This window comes from Dromiciops gliroides, chromosome 1, assembly GCF_019393635.1.
Source record: "Dromiciops gliroides isolate mDroGli1 chromosome 1, mDroGli1.pri, whole genome shotgun sequence".
Taxonomy (NCBI): domain Eukaryota; kingdom Metazoa; phylum Chordata; class Mammalia; order Microbiotheria; family Microbiotheriidae; genus Dromiciops; species Dromiciops gliroides.
Window position 1 is genome coordinate 49,482,075 of NC_057861.1, and position 15,725 is coordinate 49,497,799.

General features: G+C 49.2%; 1 protein-coding gene across 1 annotated transcript in view; it reads left to right on the forward strand.

Annotated features, from left to right (window-relative positions):
- Positions 1–6,453, forward strand: part of NCLN (nicalin) — a 35,984-nt gene extending 29,531 nt beyond the window's left edge. The window contains 6 exon segments of the mRNA XM_043975544.1: positions 2,197–2,284; positions 2,374–2,412; positions 2,517–2,680; positions 4,281–4,334; positions 4,595–4,673; positions 5,977–6,453. Coding sequence (XP_043831479.1) covers positions 2,197–2,284; positions 2,374–2,412; positions 2,517–2,680; positions 4,281–4,334; positions 4,595–4,673; positions 5,977–6,036 — 484 coding nt within the window. The 3' untranslated portion in view covers positions 6,037–6,453.
- The last annotated feature ends 9,272 nt before the right edge of the window (positions 6,454–15,725 follow it).

The window sequence follows — 15,725 nt, forward strand, 5'->3', positions numbered from 1 at the left end:
AGAGAAAGATTCCCATAGTTAAAATATGAGGCTGAAGCAGTTGGTGAAGTATCTTATAAAGCAGAATCTGGGAGCAGCTAGATGGCACAGTGGATAAAACACCAGCCCTGGATTCAGGAGGACTTGAGTTCAAATCAAGCCTCAGACGCCTGACACTTACTAGCTGTGTGACCCTGGGCAAGTCACTAACCTCCATTGCCCCACAAAAAAAAATAAAATAAAAAAGCAGAATCTGTTAGATTTCAGCTAAAATTAAAAAAAAAAAAGAGGGGTGGCAGTCATGATCTAAGACAAAACAACAAAAATAGATGATTAAGAGAGATAAGGAAGCTACATTTCGCTGAAAGTTACCGTAGTCAATGAATTCATGCCAATGTCAAGCTTATATGTACCCAGTAGAGTAGGATTTAAATACTGGAAAAGTTAAATAGTTAGAAGGACAAATGGACAGTAAAACCGTAATAATGGGGTACCTCAGTTTGTCCCTGTCAGGGCTAAATAAATTTAGCAACAACAAAAGTGGGTGGCCATGATATGATGAAGGCCAAGTTGAGATTAATTTTTCCCTGGTGGGGAGGAGTTTCTTAATGGCTTTTCATCACTATTCTGTAATACACAGCCTTAGATCAAGGGCTCTTCACTTTTTTGTCCTAGACCCTGACATCAGTGTGTTGTTTTTTGTTTTTTTGTTTTGTTTTTGTTTTTGCGGGGCAATGAGGGTTAAGTGACTTGCCCAGGGTCACACAGCTAGTGTCAAGTGTCTGAGGCTGGATTTGAAATCAGGTCCTCCTGACTCCAAGGCCGGTGCTTTATCCACTGCGCCACCTAGCTGCCCCCTGACATCAGTGAGTTGTGCAGCCTGTGGACTCCTGAATCTTGTTTTAATTCTATAAAATACAAGGTATTGCAAATGAAACCAGTTACATAGAAATACATCTGTTAAAAAAAAATTCATGAATCCCAGATTAAGAGCACATATTTTAAAAATGTTTTTCTGGGAGCACTAAGAAGTGAGAGTGACTTACTTAGGGTCACCTAGCCACGATACATAACGCTAACTTTTTCTGAACTGTCACTGTGGTTGAGTGACTCAGTTGTTTTGCACAGAGAGGATAGAAATTATATTCAGGGGTGATAAAGAGTATGGTGTGAGTGATAGCAGATCAGAGGCAAGGGAGTCAGATGGAGGACTGTGTGTGGTTGTAGATTAAAGTCTGGGAAGGGATGATGAAAGATCAAAGCTGGACTTCATGAGCTAGGGATGATTCTGCCAGAGGCTTTAGTAAAAAGGATGAATAGTTTTTGGAGGAATGAAGTGGAAGGAGAAAGGACAGGAGATTGTGATCAGTAAAGGGAATTTCAGATGTCAGATTTGTGAAGGTGGTGTAGTTAAAGGTTATGGGGAGATCTAGGGTATCACCATCCAGCATTGTGCTGGAGCCAGCTCATACCGTCCCTTGAGAGCCGATTGTTAGGTCTTGGAAATCAGCAAACGGTACATCTGGGACTTAGTTTATTGTTTTGTTGCTTCTCTAGGTTTAAGAAAGATGGAGAAGGTGTTAATGATGCAGCTTCAACTTAAAAGTGTGTTGTGGGGCAGCTAGGTGGTGCAGTGGATAGAGCACCGGCCCTGGATACAGGAGGACCTGAATTCAAATCCAGCCTCAGACACTTGACACTTAGTAGCTGTGTGACTCTGTTGTATGTACTTTTTTGGGGGGGGGAGTGGAGAATCCTGTTGTTAAACATTTACCAACTTAATCTTGTGACCATTCCTATGCATGGCTGATGTGGACTGAAGATGTTGGTAATGGCTACAAATAGGGCTCTGACACCAGTCTGGGCGAGATATTTTACCCCATCTGTTTCTCATTTGTTAAATGTGGATAGTAATAGTGCGTCCCTTCCAGAGTTGTTGTGAAGATCAAATTAGAGAATATTTGTAAAGCTTTAGCATGAGGCCTGGCACATAGTAGGTGTTACTTATTATCAGGTAGCCTCTAAGGTCACTTTCAGCTCTGAATCTGATCCTTCGATCCTCTTCCTGACCTGCCCTTGTGGAGGGTAGGAGAGGAAGAGCCACCAGCCTTGGAGAGGATAGTCAGGGATGCAGTGTCCTCTGAAAGGTTTCCCGGAGAGTCTGAAAAGAGTTATTCTGATTTCTGGTCCCTTGAGCTCCTCCCTCTTCCTTTGAAGGTCGCGGGTAGATTCCAAGACTCTCACCCGAAATACCAGAATCATTGCAGAGGCCCTGACCCGAGTTATCTACAACCTGACAAAGAAGGTAAGAAAGCCCAGCGTGGCTGGCCCCCTCCCTGCTGCTCGCCGTCTCGTCCAGCCTCAGCACTCGTGTTCTTCCTCCTCTCTCCGCAGGGCACCCCTGCTGATCTTCAGGTGTTCACAGAACAGATGGTAAGGGAGCCCCGGGCCTTTGCAGTCCCCAGGCTGGGTGGGGACCAAGGAGGGGAGGAGTTTGGATGAGTGGGTCGAGTCTCTGGCAACCTGGCTCTTCACAGCAGATCCAGCAGGAGCAGATCGACTCTGTGATGGACTGGCTCACCAATCAGCCCCGCGCCGCCCAGCTTGTGGACAAAGACAGCACCTTCCTCAACACCTTAGAGTATTATCTGAGCCGCTACCTGAAGGATGTCAGACAGCACCATGTGAAGGCAGACAAACGGTGAGGGCGGATGGGGCAGATGGGGCTGGGGCCACTGAGTCTGCAAGCCAGGAGCTAGGGTAGAGCATGTCTCTCAGATGGGAGAGGTGTTTTTAAAATCTTGACTGATTTCCTTTTTTTTTAACCCATCACATTCATTTCTTTTTTTTTTTTTTTTAGTGAGGCAATTGGGGTTAAGTGATTTGCCCAGGGTCACACAGCTAGTAAGTGTTAAGTGTCTGAGGCCGGATTTGAACTTGGGTACTCCTGACTCCAGGGCCGGTGTTCTATCCACTGCGCCACCTAGCTGCCCCCACATTCATTTCTATATATATCCCTCCCCTCTCCCGTACCCAGCCAACTATCCCTTGTAACAGAGATTTTTAAAATATAGGGGGAAAGTAGATAGCCCATACTTCACCCTTGTTTGAGAGCACATGCAGTATTCCACACCCAGAGTTCTCTCCCATCCTAGTTAGTATAAATCTTTGGCTAAGATACCCAAGGCCAAGGGAAAGGAAGCCCTGTTCTCCCTCCCCTTCCCCTCACCCCCGCAGACACGACACTGTCCTCCAACTGTGGGAATGGTGGAGAGTCAGAATTTTTTGGTGTCTGACTTCAGGATCAAACCCCTTGCATTTTGTTAGTTTGATTTTTTTTTGTCTGTTTCTCACTTTTACATCTTCCCCTCATGTTCTCCATTCACATTTTTTTTGCCATCCTCATTTCATTTAATGCTTTGTCAGTGGCCGAGTTGACTTTTGGATTGATTTTTAAAGGATGTGATCATTTCAGCACCTCAGTTCCAAAGCCATGCTCCTTGTCTGTTTCTGCCTCTGAATTGTTCTCTGTTCTCTTCTGTGCATTTTTTAAAAAGGGATTCATTGGTACTTTCTTCTCGTCTTTCCTCGATTCTCCATCACCAGCCTCCTTCTCCCCAACCCCATTCTCCCTTCCTTCCTCACCCCCAACTACCCACCACTCTGCAAAAAAAATCCCTTGTAACAAGTATAATCAATCTTTTTTCACAACATGAGTAACGCAGAAATAGGTTTAATGTGATTGTACTTGTATAACCTATATCAGATTGGTTGCTGTCTTGGGGAGGGAAAGGGAAGGGAGGGAGGGAGAAAAATTTGGCACTAGAAATCTTATAGAAACAAATGCTGAAAACTATCTCTACATGTAACTAGAAAATAATAACATACTTTTATGATGAAAAAAAACACACAAGTATAAGCAAGACAATCGAAACTACACATCCGTGTCTGAAAACGTGTGCCTCATTCTTCACTTTTGGTCCATCACCTTTCTGCCAAGAGGTGAGACCATTTCTTTCTCAATGGACCTTCTGCTCCTCTGTAGCAAAGCCATTAAATCTTCTCTTTCTTTCTGTGTTTCTCTGCCGACCCTCCTCCTCCCCCCCTTTCCTCCTCCTCTCCCCCTCCTTTTCCCTTTGAGTGCAGCACTGATTAGGGCTGGGTGATAGTTAGGGAACGGAGAGGCCAAGAAGGGGCTACCCCAGCGCTCTTTAGCAGTGGAAGAGGCTGAGGGTGTGAGGGCCCAAGTCAGGCCCATTTGCTTCACTTCTGCTGAAAGGCCAATTTCTTCCCCCTAACAGGGACCCTGAGTTTGTCTTCTATGACCAACTGAAGCAGGTGATGAATGCCTACAGGTAGGGGTGTGTGTGTGTGTCTGTGTATTTAATGTGTATGTGAGTTTGTGCGTGCGTGTGTGTGTGTGTGTGTATTTAATGTGTATGTAAGTTTGTGTGAGTGTGTATTTGAGTGTGTATGTGAGTTTGTGAGTGTGTGTGTATGTGAGTTTGTGCGTGTGTGTCTTTCTCTGTCTGTCTGGATGGCTGTCTCCACACCTGCTTCCAGCCAACTCTGGCTTCTTTACTGACTTGCGCTGTCTTCCTCTGCTCTCCATCAGGGTCAAGCCAGCTATCTTCGACCTTCTCCTGGCTCTCTGCATAGGAGCCTACTTGGGAGTGGCTTACTTTGCCGTCCAGGTGAGTTGGGAGGGGGCAAGCCCGGGGTTTTTGGCCGATTGGCACAGCCCTCGATCCCTCCAGCAGTGCTGTGAAGCGAGCCCCCATTGGCCTGGTGAGGAGATCGAGGCCTGGTGTTTCAGTAACTTGTCTGTGGCCACACAAATTAATCATGGTTCAGTTGGGGTGAAGAAGCCAGGTCTGCTCTTTGTCCTCAGCCTGGCCACGGCCCAGGGTCACTTCTTGAGGGGGAGTGAGAGCAGGGCTGTGGGGCCTTCCCCCGCCTCAGTCCCACCCTGGGGGCGCAGCATAGTGTTCAGATAGATGTCGTGCCTCTCTCAGGGGTGGCAGAGAGCATGGTGTTTAATCAGCATGGCCTAGCTGTGCCATCTCCTGGTACCCTGAGGGCAGAGCCCTGTCCTGGGAGGGGCTCAAATCCCTATGAGACATGAGGAGCTCATAGTCTAGTGGGGGGCTGGGAAAGGGAGGTAAGACATTCACATAAATCACTGTAATACATCATGTTACATGATCAATACACTGGAGAAATGCAGAAAAAGTATCACAGATGGTCCAGCAGGCAGGCAATCCTGGGAGGCTGCCTGGAAGAGAAGAGGTGGCATTAAAAATGGGTAAGAATTCAGTAGGTGCAGATGAGGAAGAAGGGCATGAAAGACACAGGAAGGGGTAGGAAATTACCCGGTGTGACCGGGGCCTAGAATTTGTGGAGAGGAGAAACAGTTGATGAGACTGAGAAGGTGTGGCACGGCCCCAGATTGTGGAGGGCCTTGAATGCCAGGCACAGAAGCCGCCAGAAACAAACGTTTAGGCAGTAGAGGGAGTGAGATGCAGAGGCCCTGGGCTTCAGCCCTGGCTCTGATTTGCCCTCGCCCCGCTCCCTGCAATGCCCACCCTTGGCACCTCTGCCTTGGGATTTCTTCCGCATTTGTTTGCAATGCTGCTTGTCCATCTCCCCCACTGGGGAAGCTCTGTGAGAGCAGGGGCTGTTCTTTTTCTCTGTATACAGGAGGTGCTTCATAAATGCTTGTCAGTCTGTCTGCACAGTGAGGGGTTGGACTTGCTGTCTGAGGTCTTTAGGGCTTTGGATCTATTGTTGGGGGTGGGATTCTAGCAGCAGGTGGAGGGTGGGCTACAAGGGGCAATGGCGGACACCCGGCCCTCCCGATGGAAGGGCACAAGGGTCTGCCCATGTCTGGGCTCTGCCTTTTACTCTAGACAAGCTTCTCCCCCCCCCCCCCCCCACCTGACTATCCTCCGGCCTGATGCTGGGCTGTGGACTTACTGGTTCTCCCTTCTGTCCTAGCACTTTGGGCTCCTCTATAAGACAGTACAGAGAATATCTCTGAAGATGAAGCAGCAGTGAACTGGCCCCTCAGCACCCTCGTCAAGCAGCACTGAGCCAGGCACCTCAGAGGGAGCAGCCAGGAGCTTCCATTCAGTCCAGCCACGTCTCTGCCCTTTTGTCCCCCCGCCCACCCCCGTCTGGCTCAGTCCTGCCTTCTGCTCTCTTCTCCACTCCAGGGCAGGGAGGGCAAGAGACCCAGAGGACCGCTCGGGCCCACCTTCCAGCCTCCTGCACCCCTGCCTGCCCCATCACGGGCGGGCGAGGCAGAGACACTGAACAGCGGGTGTCCTTAAGCTTCCTCAGAGTGTAGCCGAGGAGCCTGGACCTGCCGGGGTCCTGGGGGAGCGGAGCTCTGGCCCTGGGACCTGCCACGCCCCAGACCTTGGAGCTCATGTTAACAGTGCACACCTGAATTAAAGAGAACCAGAAACTCGAGGACTCCTTCCCGGGCCGGTGATCCTGGCTGGGCTTTCTCTCTGACTTCCCTCTGCAGGCCTGGGTGCCCAAGGGGTAGGGCCACCTGGGAGAAGATGGCGAGTAAGACTTTGGGAGTGGGGAGAGACACCGGCCCTGTCCCAGAGGCCCTAGAGACCGAGCGGCACAGGGGATGAGACGGGGACACAGGCTTTGGGTTAGTAGAAGGAAGGACTCCCCAGCCCCGGGAGCCTGGCAGAGGCAGAATGGGCAGCCTTGGGAGGGAGGGGAGGAGGGAACTCCCTGCCCTAGGAGGGCCAACGCTCCCTCCCAGGAGGTGTGGCAGAGGAGAATGGCATTCGGCGAGGAGGCCCCAGGCCCCAGCTTTCCCGCTCCCCCAGCCGTGCCTCTGCCTTCCGAGAGTGCTCTGCCCCCAGCATGCAGGAGGGTCCCCTCCGCAGCCCTGGTGGGAGGACCTGGGCTCCACCCTGGGGAACCCTAACAGCCGCAGAGGGGGTGGGGATTGTTGGGAGGCCCGGGTTCTAATTCCAGTCTGGCCACCGTCTCCATGCCTCTCACCTGAGTCTCTCCTCTAAGACAAGGGCATGGGACCAGATGACCTCTAAGGTACCTTTCAGCTCTGACCTCCTGGGTTGCTCGCTCCCATCTTTGTGCTCCAAGGGGTAGCCTTCCGCTGTGACACATGGGAAAGAGGAGTGTTCAGCCTGTCAAAGAAGGGCCCTTGTGCTTTCAAGTAACTATAGCCCAGACAAGAGGCACGGGATTTATTTTGTGTCTCCAAGGCTGGTCGCTAAGTGGACATCACAGAGAGGTGGCTTGTGACTCACTGTCAGGAAGAACTTTATAACCGAACCGCCTGGGAAGCAAATGGTTTGCTCTACAAGGTAGTGAGTTACCTGTCCCTGGAGATGTTTTGAACAGAAGCTGGGTGCACACCTCTTGGGGAGGCTCTGGAAGGAATTCCTACGTGGGGTGGGGAGGGCTGGGATGATTCCCTTCCACTTCTGAAGTTCCCCAACTTCTTTCACTTCCACCGATTTGGCTTCTGTTTTGTGGGGCCTACAGCCCATATGCCTGCATTGGGCCCTTGTGTCCAGGCTGACCTCCGGGGTCTGTCTGCTTTGGGAAAGGATATTCCAAAAAAATTTTGGGGACCTGGCTAGTCGGTTGAAGGCATCAGACGAAGCTTCTGTCCATCAAACTCATTCTGCTGGTCTTGACTGAATGTGCACTCATTCCATTCCCATCTCAGCATACAAGTGAAATAGCAGAGGTGGGTGGTCTCTGCTTTGGAAGAACTTGAGGTTAGCTGGGAGTCTCAGCACCCAGTGGATTGTAAGGGGAGATGGGAGGAAGGTCAAGGTAAGCTGCAGTAGTCTGGGACCGGAGCTGGGCCTTGAACAATAGACAAGGGAAGGGTGCTTGAAGGTGGGGCTGAGACTGGCCCTCATGCTCGGGGCAGAAGCAAATTTAGATGACCCCACAGGGTTTAGCACAAAGTTTGGCATCATCGAGTGCCACCTTCAGATATTGCCTCCATTTTTCTGCTTCCAAGGCTAAGGATAGATGTGTGGGCGGTGGATTTTTCCATCTGGCTTTCCTGCCCTTAACCCCATCTCTGGCCATCCGGCCCTTCAGCGGCTGAGCTCGGGCTGGGGTCACTGCACAGCTGCTGTGGACAACAGTTTTCATACTCCTGAACCCCTGCCATGCCCCACACTCCTCCCTAAAGGTGCCTCTTCTCTCCTACCATGACTCCCTGGCAGGCCTCGCCTCCAACAAGCCCTCAGGCTGCCCTTGGGCAGCACATTACCACCCAGCCTAGGAGAGGGAGCCCAGATGGTGAAGGCCTTCCTGTACTCTAGGCCTCGGTATCTTCTCAGACTACGGCCCCATCCAGCTCTGGCGTTCTCAGGTCTGAGATGGGATTTTGGAGAGAGGATTTGGAGGGAGCAATGGGACGGGAGGGGCCGTCATGTTTCCTAGCACACTCCTCTATCTCTCCTTTAAAGCGCCCTTTGCGCAGGTTCTTCTGGGAGCACAATGAGCCCTCCCTCCCAGATGTCATTGGGGGATCAACTTGCCTGTTCTGTCTTCCTGGGCCTCCACGCAGAGGCTGGACCCAGCTCTCAAGGCGTGGTTTGGGGTCCGTCCCCCCACCCCTCCCCTTTTTTTATTGTTTTAAGTGAGCACTGATGTGTTTGGGCTAAGGAGTCTTCTGCCTATGGTTGATCTGTAAGGTCAAGACATTGATTAATTCAGGGTCCCTGCGAACTGTGGGAAGGAATAACTTGGAAAAATAAAGCCATATTGAAAGGTCTTCCTGTTGAGTCTTGTTTTAGAGGCTGACGATTCTAGGCCAGGGGTTCTTAAACTGTTTTTCTATCTGTGGAACCCTTGGGCAGCTGAGGAGTGCAGTGGAGAGAGTGTGGGAGTGAGGAAGACAGGTTGGAATTCTGCTGCAGACACTTGCTCTTTCTTCTTGCTGGCCAGGTCGCTTTAACTCATTGCTCCATGTATTCCCCCCCCCCCCCAAGTTGATGGTCTGTGAAATTGCTGTACAAACCCACTTGTGTTTGTGGATTCCAGGTTAGGAACCCCTGATCTAGAGGGACTCGAGCTGCCTTCCTGGAATCTTATCCCTGTTCAAGGCGGGGAGAAAAAAGGGTGTGGAAAATGAAATTTTGTCATGAGGTGAATCCATAGTCTCAAATTTGGATCGCCCAACTTTGCAAACAGCCTGGCATTCTTGGAGAGCTGGGTCTCACTTCCATGGATGGAGCTGGAACTGGAGCGGGGAGGGTGGACGAGGTGGCTCCTCAAACTCCCTGCAATGCACGGATGGCTGTTGGAAGATTTCGTCATTTGGAGGAGAAAGGGACTTGTTGCAGAGTGGCTGACGGGGAAATTAGAGGGTTTTTATACCTTTCCCCCAGTCCTTCGTCCCCTCTCGAGCCAGGCCTTGCACAACTTGGAGTGTGAGCAGCTCCTGGCTCTACGAGGCAGGTAGAATAGGTGGGAGGGTTACCTACTTACCTCCTCTGAAGTTTATTTGAATTGTTGCCACCCTCAGGGGCATGCAGCTGAGCTGCTGTGGGACTCAGCCTCCCATCTTCTGTTGCTGCAGAATCCCACCTCTGAAAGCTTGGTGGCTATTAAGTAAGTGGGGTATCTTGATCCTCAAGTGGCTTTCCTAGTGTAGAAGGACAAAGGACCTGGCTGAAATCGGGCCTGAAACTCAGCAGTTGTTCAGGAGAGAGGAAAGAGCCGCACACTTGGAATCAGAGAGAATGGGTTTTCTGATAGGCTCTGTGACTGGGCAAATCACTCAGCCTTCTCTGAGCCGGCTTCCTGAGCCGCCAAATGGAAATAACACAGGTTGTACAAGAAGCACTGACCTTAGAATTGGAAGAGTCCTAGTGTGGCGAATAGAGCACTGGGCCTGGAATCTCAGGAAGACCTGAGTTCAAATTCAGTCTCAGACACCAGTTGTGTGACCCTGGGCAAATCACTTCACTGTTTGCCTGAGATCCCTCATCTGTAAAATGAGCTGGAGAAGGAAATAACAAACCACTCTTTGCTAAGAAAACCCCAAATGGGGTCAGACGCAACTGAACATCAAGATCATCCTGGGGCAGCTAGGTGGCGCAGTGGATAGAGCACCAGCCCTGGAGTCAGGAGGACCTGAGTTCAAATTTGGCCTCAGACACTTAACACTTACTAGCTGTGTGACCCTGGGCAAGTCACTTAACCCCAGTTGCCTCACCAAAAAAAAAAAAAAAAAAAAGATCATCCTTTGGCCAATTAAGGTCTGGATGCCCTCCCCCAAACCCCAACAAGTCAGTTAACCTTTCAATTCAACAAACATTAAGCACTACTATTTGCAAAAGACTATCAAGCCGTGCAAAATAGAAATAGTCCCCTTTTTTTTTCTTTTTCTTTTTTTCAGGGCAATGAGGGTTAAGTAACTTGCCCAGGGTCACACATGAGGCCCGATTTGAACACAGGTCCTCCTGAATCCAGGGCCAATGCTTTATCCACTGCGCCACCTAGCTGCCCCCAGATCGTACCTTCTTTTTTTTTTTTTTTTTTTTTTTAGTGAGGCAATTGGGGTTAAGTGACTTGCCCAGGGTCACACAGCTAGTAAGTGTTAAGTGTCTGAGGCTGGATTTGAACTCAGGTACTCCTGAATCCAGGGCCGGTGCTCTATCCACTGTGCCACCTAGCTGCCCCCAGATAGTACCTTCTTTTAAGGAGCTTATACTCAACTTGGGGCAGGGGGAAGGTAAAGCAGAATATAATGCTTCCTGTTCTCTCCTTCCATTGGCCTCAATATTCTTCCTCTCCTCCTGCCCATGCCTTAATCCAGAATTGCTCACACCTTCCGCAGTGTCCTCTAGAACTCTTGTTCTATAATGAACAAACTTCCATTTGTGCCAGACTTCTTTCCTGCTTCTTCCACCTTCTAGCTCTCCCCTGAGACCCGGCTCCTGTGGGATTATGGTGACTTGTTGCTTCTCCCTGCATTGCCACATCTACTCTCCCTTGGTTGCCATCGCTCAGAAACCTCTTCCTTGAGTCTCACTGGATCTAGTGGTATCCTGATGACTTAACTATCCAACCCCGGGATAATCTCCCACCTTTCTCAGTGAGTTTAGACCCTGGTATGCAGTCTTCCTCTTCCATCTCCTGTCCTCTTTTTTTCTTTTTTTCTAGGGCAATGGGGGTTAAGTGACTTGCCCAGGGTCACATAGTGTCAAGTGTCTGAGGCTGGATTTGAACTCAGGTCCTCCTGAATCTAGGGCCCGTGCTTTATCTATTTGCGCCACCTAGCTGCCCCCCCATCTCCTGTCCTCTTACTAAGGGAGGGAAGAAACAGGCATTTGTTAAGCACCTATTATCTGTCAGGCACTGTGCTAAGCAAAAGTGCTACTCTTTAAAAAAAAAAAAGCACTCTATGCAGTTGGCCTCCGTCACACCTCTGGGAGGCAAAGGTGCTGTTATTTTCCCCCATTTTATAGTTGAAGAAACTGAGGTAGAGGTTCTCACTTGCCCAGTATATCAGGCTGGGTTTAAACTTAGGTCTAGCACACCATCCACTGTGCTGCCTTGCTGCCTCAACACATGTTGATGTTCTCTCACCTCCCCGTTCCTCAGTCTACCCTTCCCTATTCCTCCACTCCATCTTAATCACACCCAGAGAGGATCATGCCTTCCATCTCACTATCACCCCCAAGGACTCTACTTCCTTGATCAAGAACTCTGAAAATCTTTTATCAATCTTCTGCCATTCTATCTCTCCCTTTTACTCCTTCTAGAACTCTTCTTTGTCCTCACAGCATCTATAGTATTTTGTCAGGCCGTCACTCCTGTTCTAACCACACTTCCTCCCTTTACCAATCTCTAACCCTTAACTTAATAAGCCAATTTGATTCTACTCTTTCCTCAGTTCTTGAGTCTCTGCCCTGCTTCCCCTTCCCCACTTTATCCTATTGCAGATCATGCTTTTCAAACCCTCATCTAACCTCTTGTGTTCCTACTTACATGGTTCTGAATAGAGTTGGGAGAAAGTAATGAAGCCTTGCACACTGGGCCCACTACAAATGTGTTACTCTATCTTCACTGCAGCAATCCTGCTCCCTCCTAAGTGATTCTGGATCCTGGGCTCTGCAACTACTGTTCTGACCTTCTCCTCAAGCCACCAATAGCACCCCCCTCTTTTGACCCTCTTAGCTCAGATCTTTATGCTCTGTAGATTTCAAGGTTATTCTCCAAGAACTTTCTCGGCTCCCCTTCTCATCTCACAACCATTCTACTTCCCCCGCCCCCATTTCCTTTACTTCAGTCCCAAGAGCTGCACGAGATTAGTAAACAATAAGTAGTATTATGGTATGGTACAATGGAAAGAGCTTGGACGCTGAGTCAGAGGGCATGGGTCTGAATCCCAGCTCTACCATTTACTGGTTTGTGTGACCTTGCAAGTCACTTACCCTCTGGGTCTCAGTTTCCCCATTTGTAAAATAAGAGAGTTTGGGTTGAATAAACTCTTGAAGTCCCTTTCAGGTCTAAATCTGTGATTCTAACAGCCTGTTGTCCTGCCTAGGCTAGGCATGTTCCATTCTGGGCATCGAATTTTAGGCATGCATAAGCTGGAGAGCGTCCCCAGGGATGCTCCAGGCTAGTGAGGGGGTTTGAGATCCTTCTAATACTCGATAAGAAAAAGCGATGATGTTAAGTCTGCATCGAGGGAAGATGCAGCAGGCACCTTGTTTAGCTCTCCCAGTATCTGAAGGGCTGTCATGTGGAAAAAGGATCGGATCTGGTCTGTTTGGCCCCAGAACAATGGTTGGGTGGGTTGGTGGATGGGAAGTCAATGAAGAAAGTGGCAGTTCAGGCTTTGGGTTGGGGAAGACTTCCTAATAATAAGAGTTGCCCCAGAGGGCAGTGGGCTGCTTTGGGAGCAAGTAGGAGTGTTCCCCTTCAGAATCAGAAGGGGGATGGCCTCTTCTTAGGGTATGTTGTATGCCTCTGAAGTCCTTTTCTATTGTTTTATTATTTTTCCCCAATGAATAGATTCTGACGAATCTATTTTCTCTCCCTGCCACCTCCCCTGCACCCCTCTTCCCCCCCCCCCCGGCCCATTTCAATTCTATAATTTACCTTCCTGGGTTTAAGACCAGCCTTCTTTTCTGCCCACCACCTCCCTCTCCTGGGTGCACGGGTCTTGCAGATGCCCAGCTTGGCAATAAGGAGAAGAGTCTCTGCTTAGGGCATAGACTCCTTTCCAACTCTATTTGTCCCTTTGCTTATCACACCTGGGTCCAGGGACTGCTCCTTGCTCTCTGGCACCCCCTACTGGAGGCCAAACCCAGAACAAAGAATTGCTGGTTGAACCTTCAGGGAATCAAGCTCTCGTTAGCCACCTTGATAGGGGCCAGGCAAGTGACCACTCTCCCTCGATCAACAGACCCCTTGGAGATTGTGCTCTGCAACCCTAGTGGGTCCCCCTGTAAGGAGTCCTCATCATCCTACCATCCTCTTCCACCCCCAAAACCATCCTTCCCAACACTCCCCACCAGTCAAATCATCCTCCCCTACCTCCCTCATTGTCCACGTCGTCTCCTTCCCCTCTCTCTATCCCCTTCCACACAGTCCAAATTCTCCTCCCTACTCCAACACTGTCCCTTTTGACAGTACATCCATATTCCCCTCCTTCCCCCACTGTCAGTCAATTAACCAGCAGTTATTAAGCACCTACTGGATTACAAGGTACATGGAGGGGAGAAAGGTGTAATAAGACTGGAAAAGTAAGAAGGGGCCAGGTTATGTAGGGCTTTATAAGCCAAACTGGATTTTATTGGGAGTAATAAGGAGCCATTGGATTTCATTGAAAAGAATATGGGGGAAGGAGGAGGGGAGCTAGGTGGCACAGTGGATAAAACACCAGCCCTGGATTTAGGAGGACCTGAATTCAAATCTGGCCTCAGACACTTACTAGCTGTGTGTCCCTGGGGAAGTCACTTAACCCTCATTGCCCTACCCCACCCAAAATTAAAATTAAATTGAAAAGAATATGGTCAGACCTACCCCAGTTCTTACCTCCCCTCTCCCTTAGCCATTCTAACATAGTAGGACCACCACCCTTAATCCCAAACATCCTCCTCTCAATCTATCAATCAAACAATTAGCAGGCATTTATTTATTAAGCACCTACTATGTGCCAGGTACTGTGTTAAGCTTCTGGGGATACAAAGAAAGGCAAAAGACAGTTCCTGTTTTCAAGGAACTTCCAGTCTAATGGGGAAGACAATATGCAAACAGCTATGTGCAAAGTGTAGACTGGAGAAACTGGAAAAAATCAATAGGAGGAAGTCCCCAGAATTCCTGAGAATTAGGGAAAACTTGTAGAGGTAAGATTTTTAGCTGGCACCTGAAGGAGATGAGGGAATGGTGAGTGGAGATGAGGAGGGAGAGCGATCCAGGCAGGAAGGACAGCCCGTGAAAAAGCATGAAGTTGAAAGATGAGTGACTTGGTCAAGGGACATCCAGGAGGCCAGTGTCACTGAACGTCACTGTACTTGGGAGAAAGAATGGGTAAGAAGGCTGGAAAGCTAAGAGAAGGTCAGCTTTGAGAACCAAACAGCGTTTTATTTTTGATCCTGGAAGAGGGAGAGAGCCAGTAGAATTTATTGAATGGGGTGTGACATGGTCAGACCTGTGCTTTAGGAAGAACAATTTAACATCTGAATGGAGAAAGGACTGGAGTGGGGAGACTTGTGGCGGGCAGACCAACCAGTTGATGAGGTACCAGGATGGTGAGAGAAGGAAAGAAAGGGGTCCAAAATAAAAAGATGTTACCAAGGTAATCAATAGAGCTTTGGCAGCAATATTAATGGTGAGGCTGAGAGAGAGAGAGACAGAGACAGAGACAGAGAGAGAGACAGAGAGAGAGACAGAGAGAGACAGAGAGAGAGAGAGAGACAGAGAGAGAGAGAGAGACAGAGAGAGAGAGAGAGAGGAGTTGAGGAAGACAGCTAGGTTCTGAGCCTGGGTGATGGGGAAGATAGTGTCCTCAACAGAAATGGAATAGTTAGAAAGAGGGGAGGGTAATAAATTTGAGTTTGGTGAGATGAGTAGTTTGGTTTTGGGCATGTTGAATTTAAGATGTCTTTGAGACATCCAGTTTGTTATGTCCAATAGGCAGTTGAAGATGTGAGGTTAGAGATCAGGAAAGAGGTTAGGGCTTGATAAATAGATTTGAGAATCATCTAGATAGAAATAATGATTAAACCCATGAGATCTGATGAGATAACCGAGGGAAATAGCACATCAGAAGAGAAGGGCGCCCAGGACAGATCCATGGGGGACGCACAATGGGGCAGACAGGACTTTGGTGAAGAACCAGTGAAGGAGACGGAAAAAGAGCATTTAAGATGGGATAAACGGGAGAAAGTAGTGTCACAGAAACCTAGAGAGAAGAGAATAAGAAGAGGGTGATCACAGAGTCAAGGACTACAGAGAGGTCAAGGAGAATGAAGATTGAGAAAAGGCCCCTGGATTTGACCACTGAGAGGGATCATTGGTAACTTTGGAGAGAGAAGGTTCCATGGTATGATGAGGTTTGAAGCTAGATTGTAGGGAGTTGAGTAGAGTGAAAGGAAAGGCTGAGGAAGCACAGATGATAGGCAGCCTCCTCAAGGAGTTTATCCTTGAATGGGAGGGAGATGCGGGATGATAGCTAGGAGGGATGTCTGGCTCGAGTGAGGGTTTTT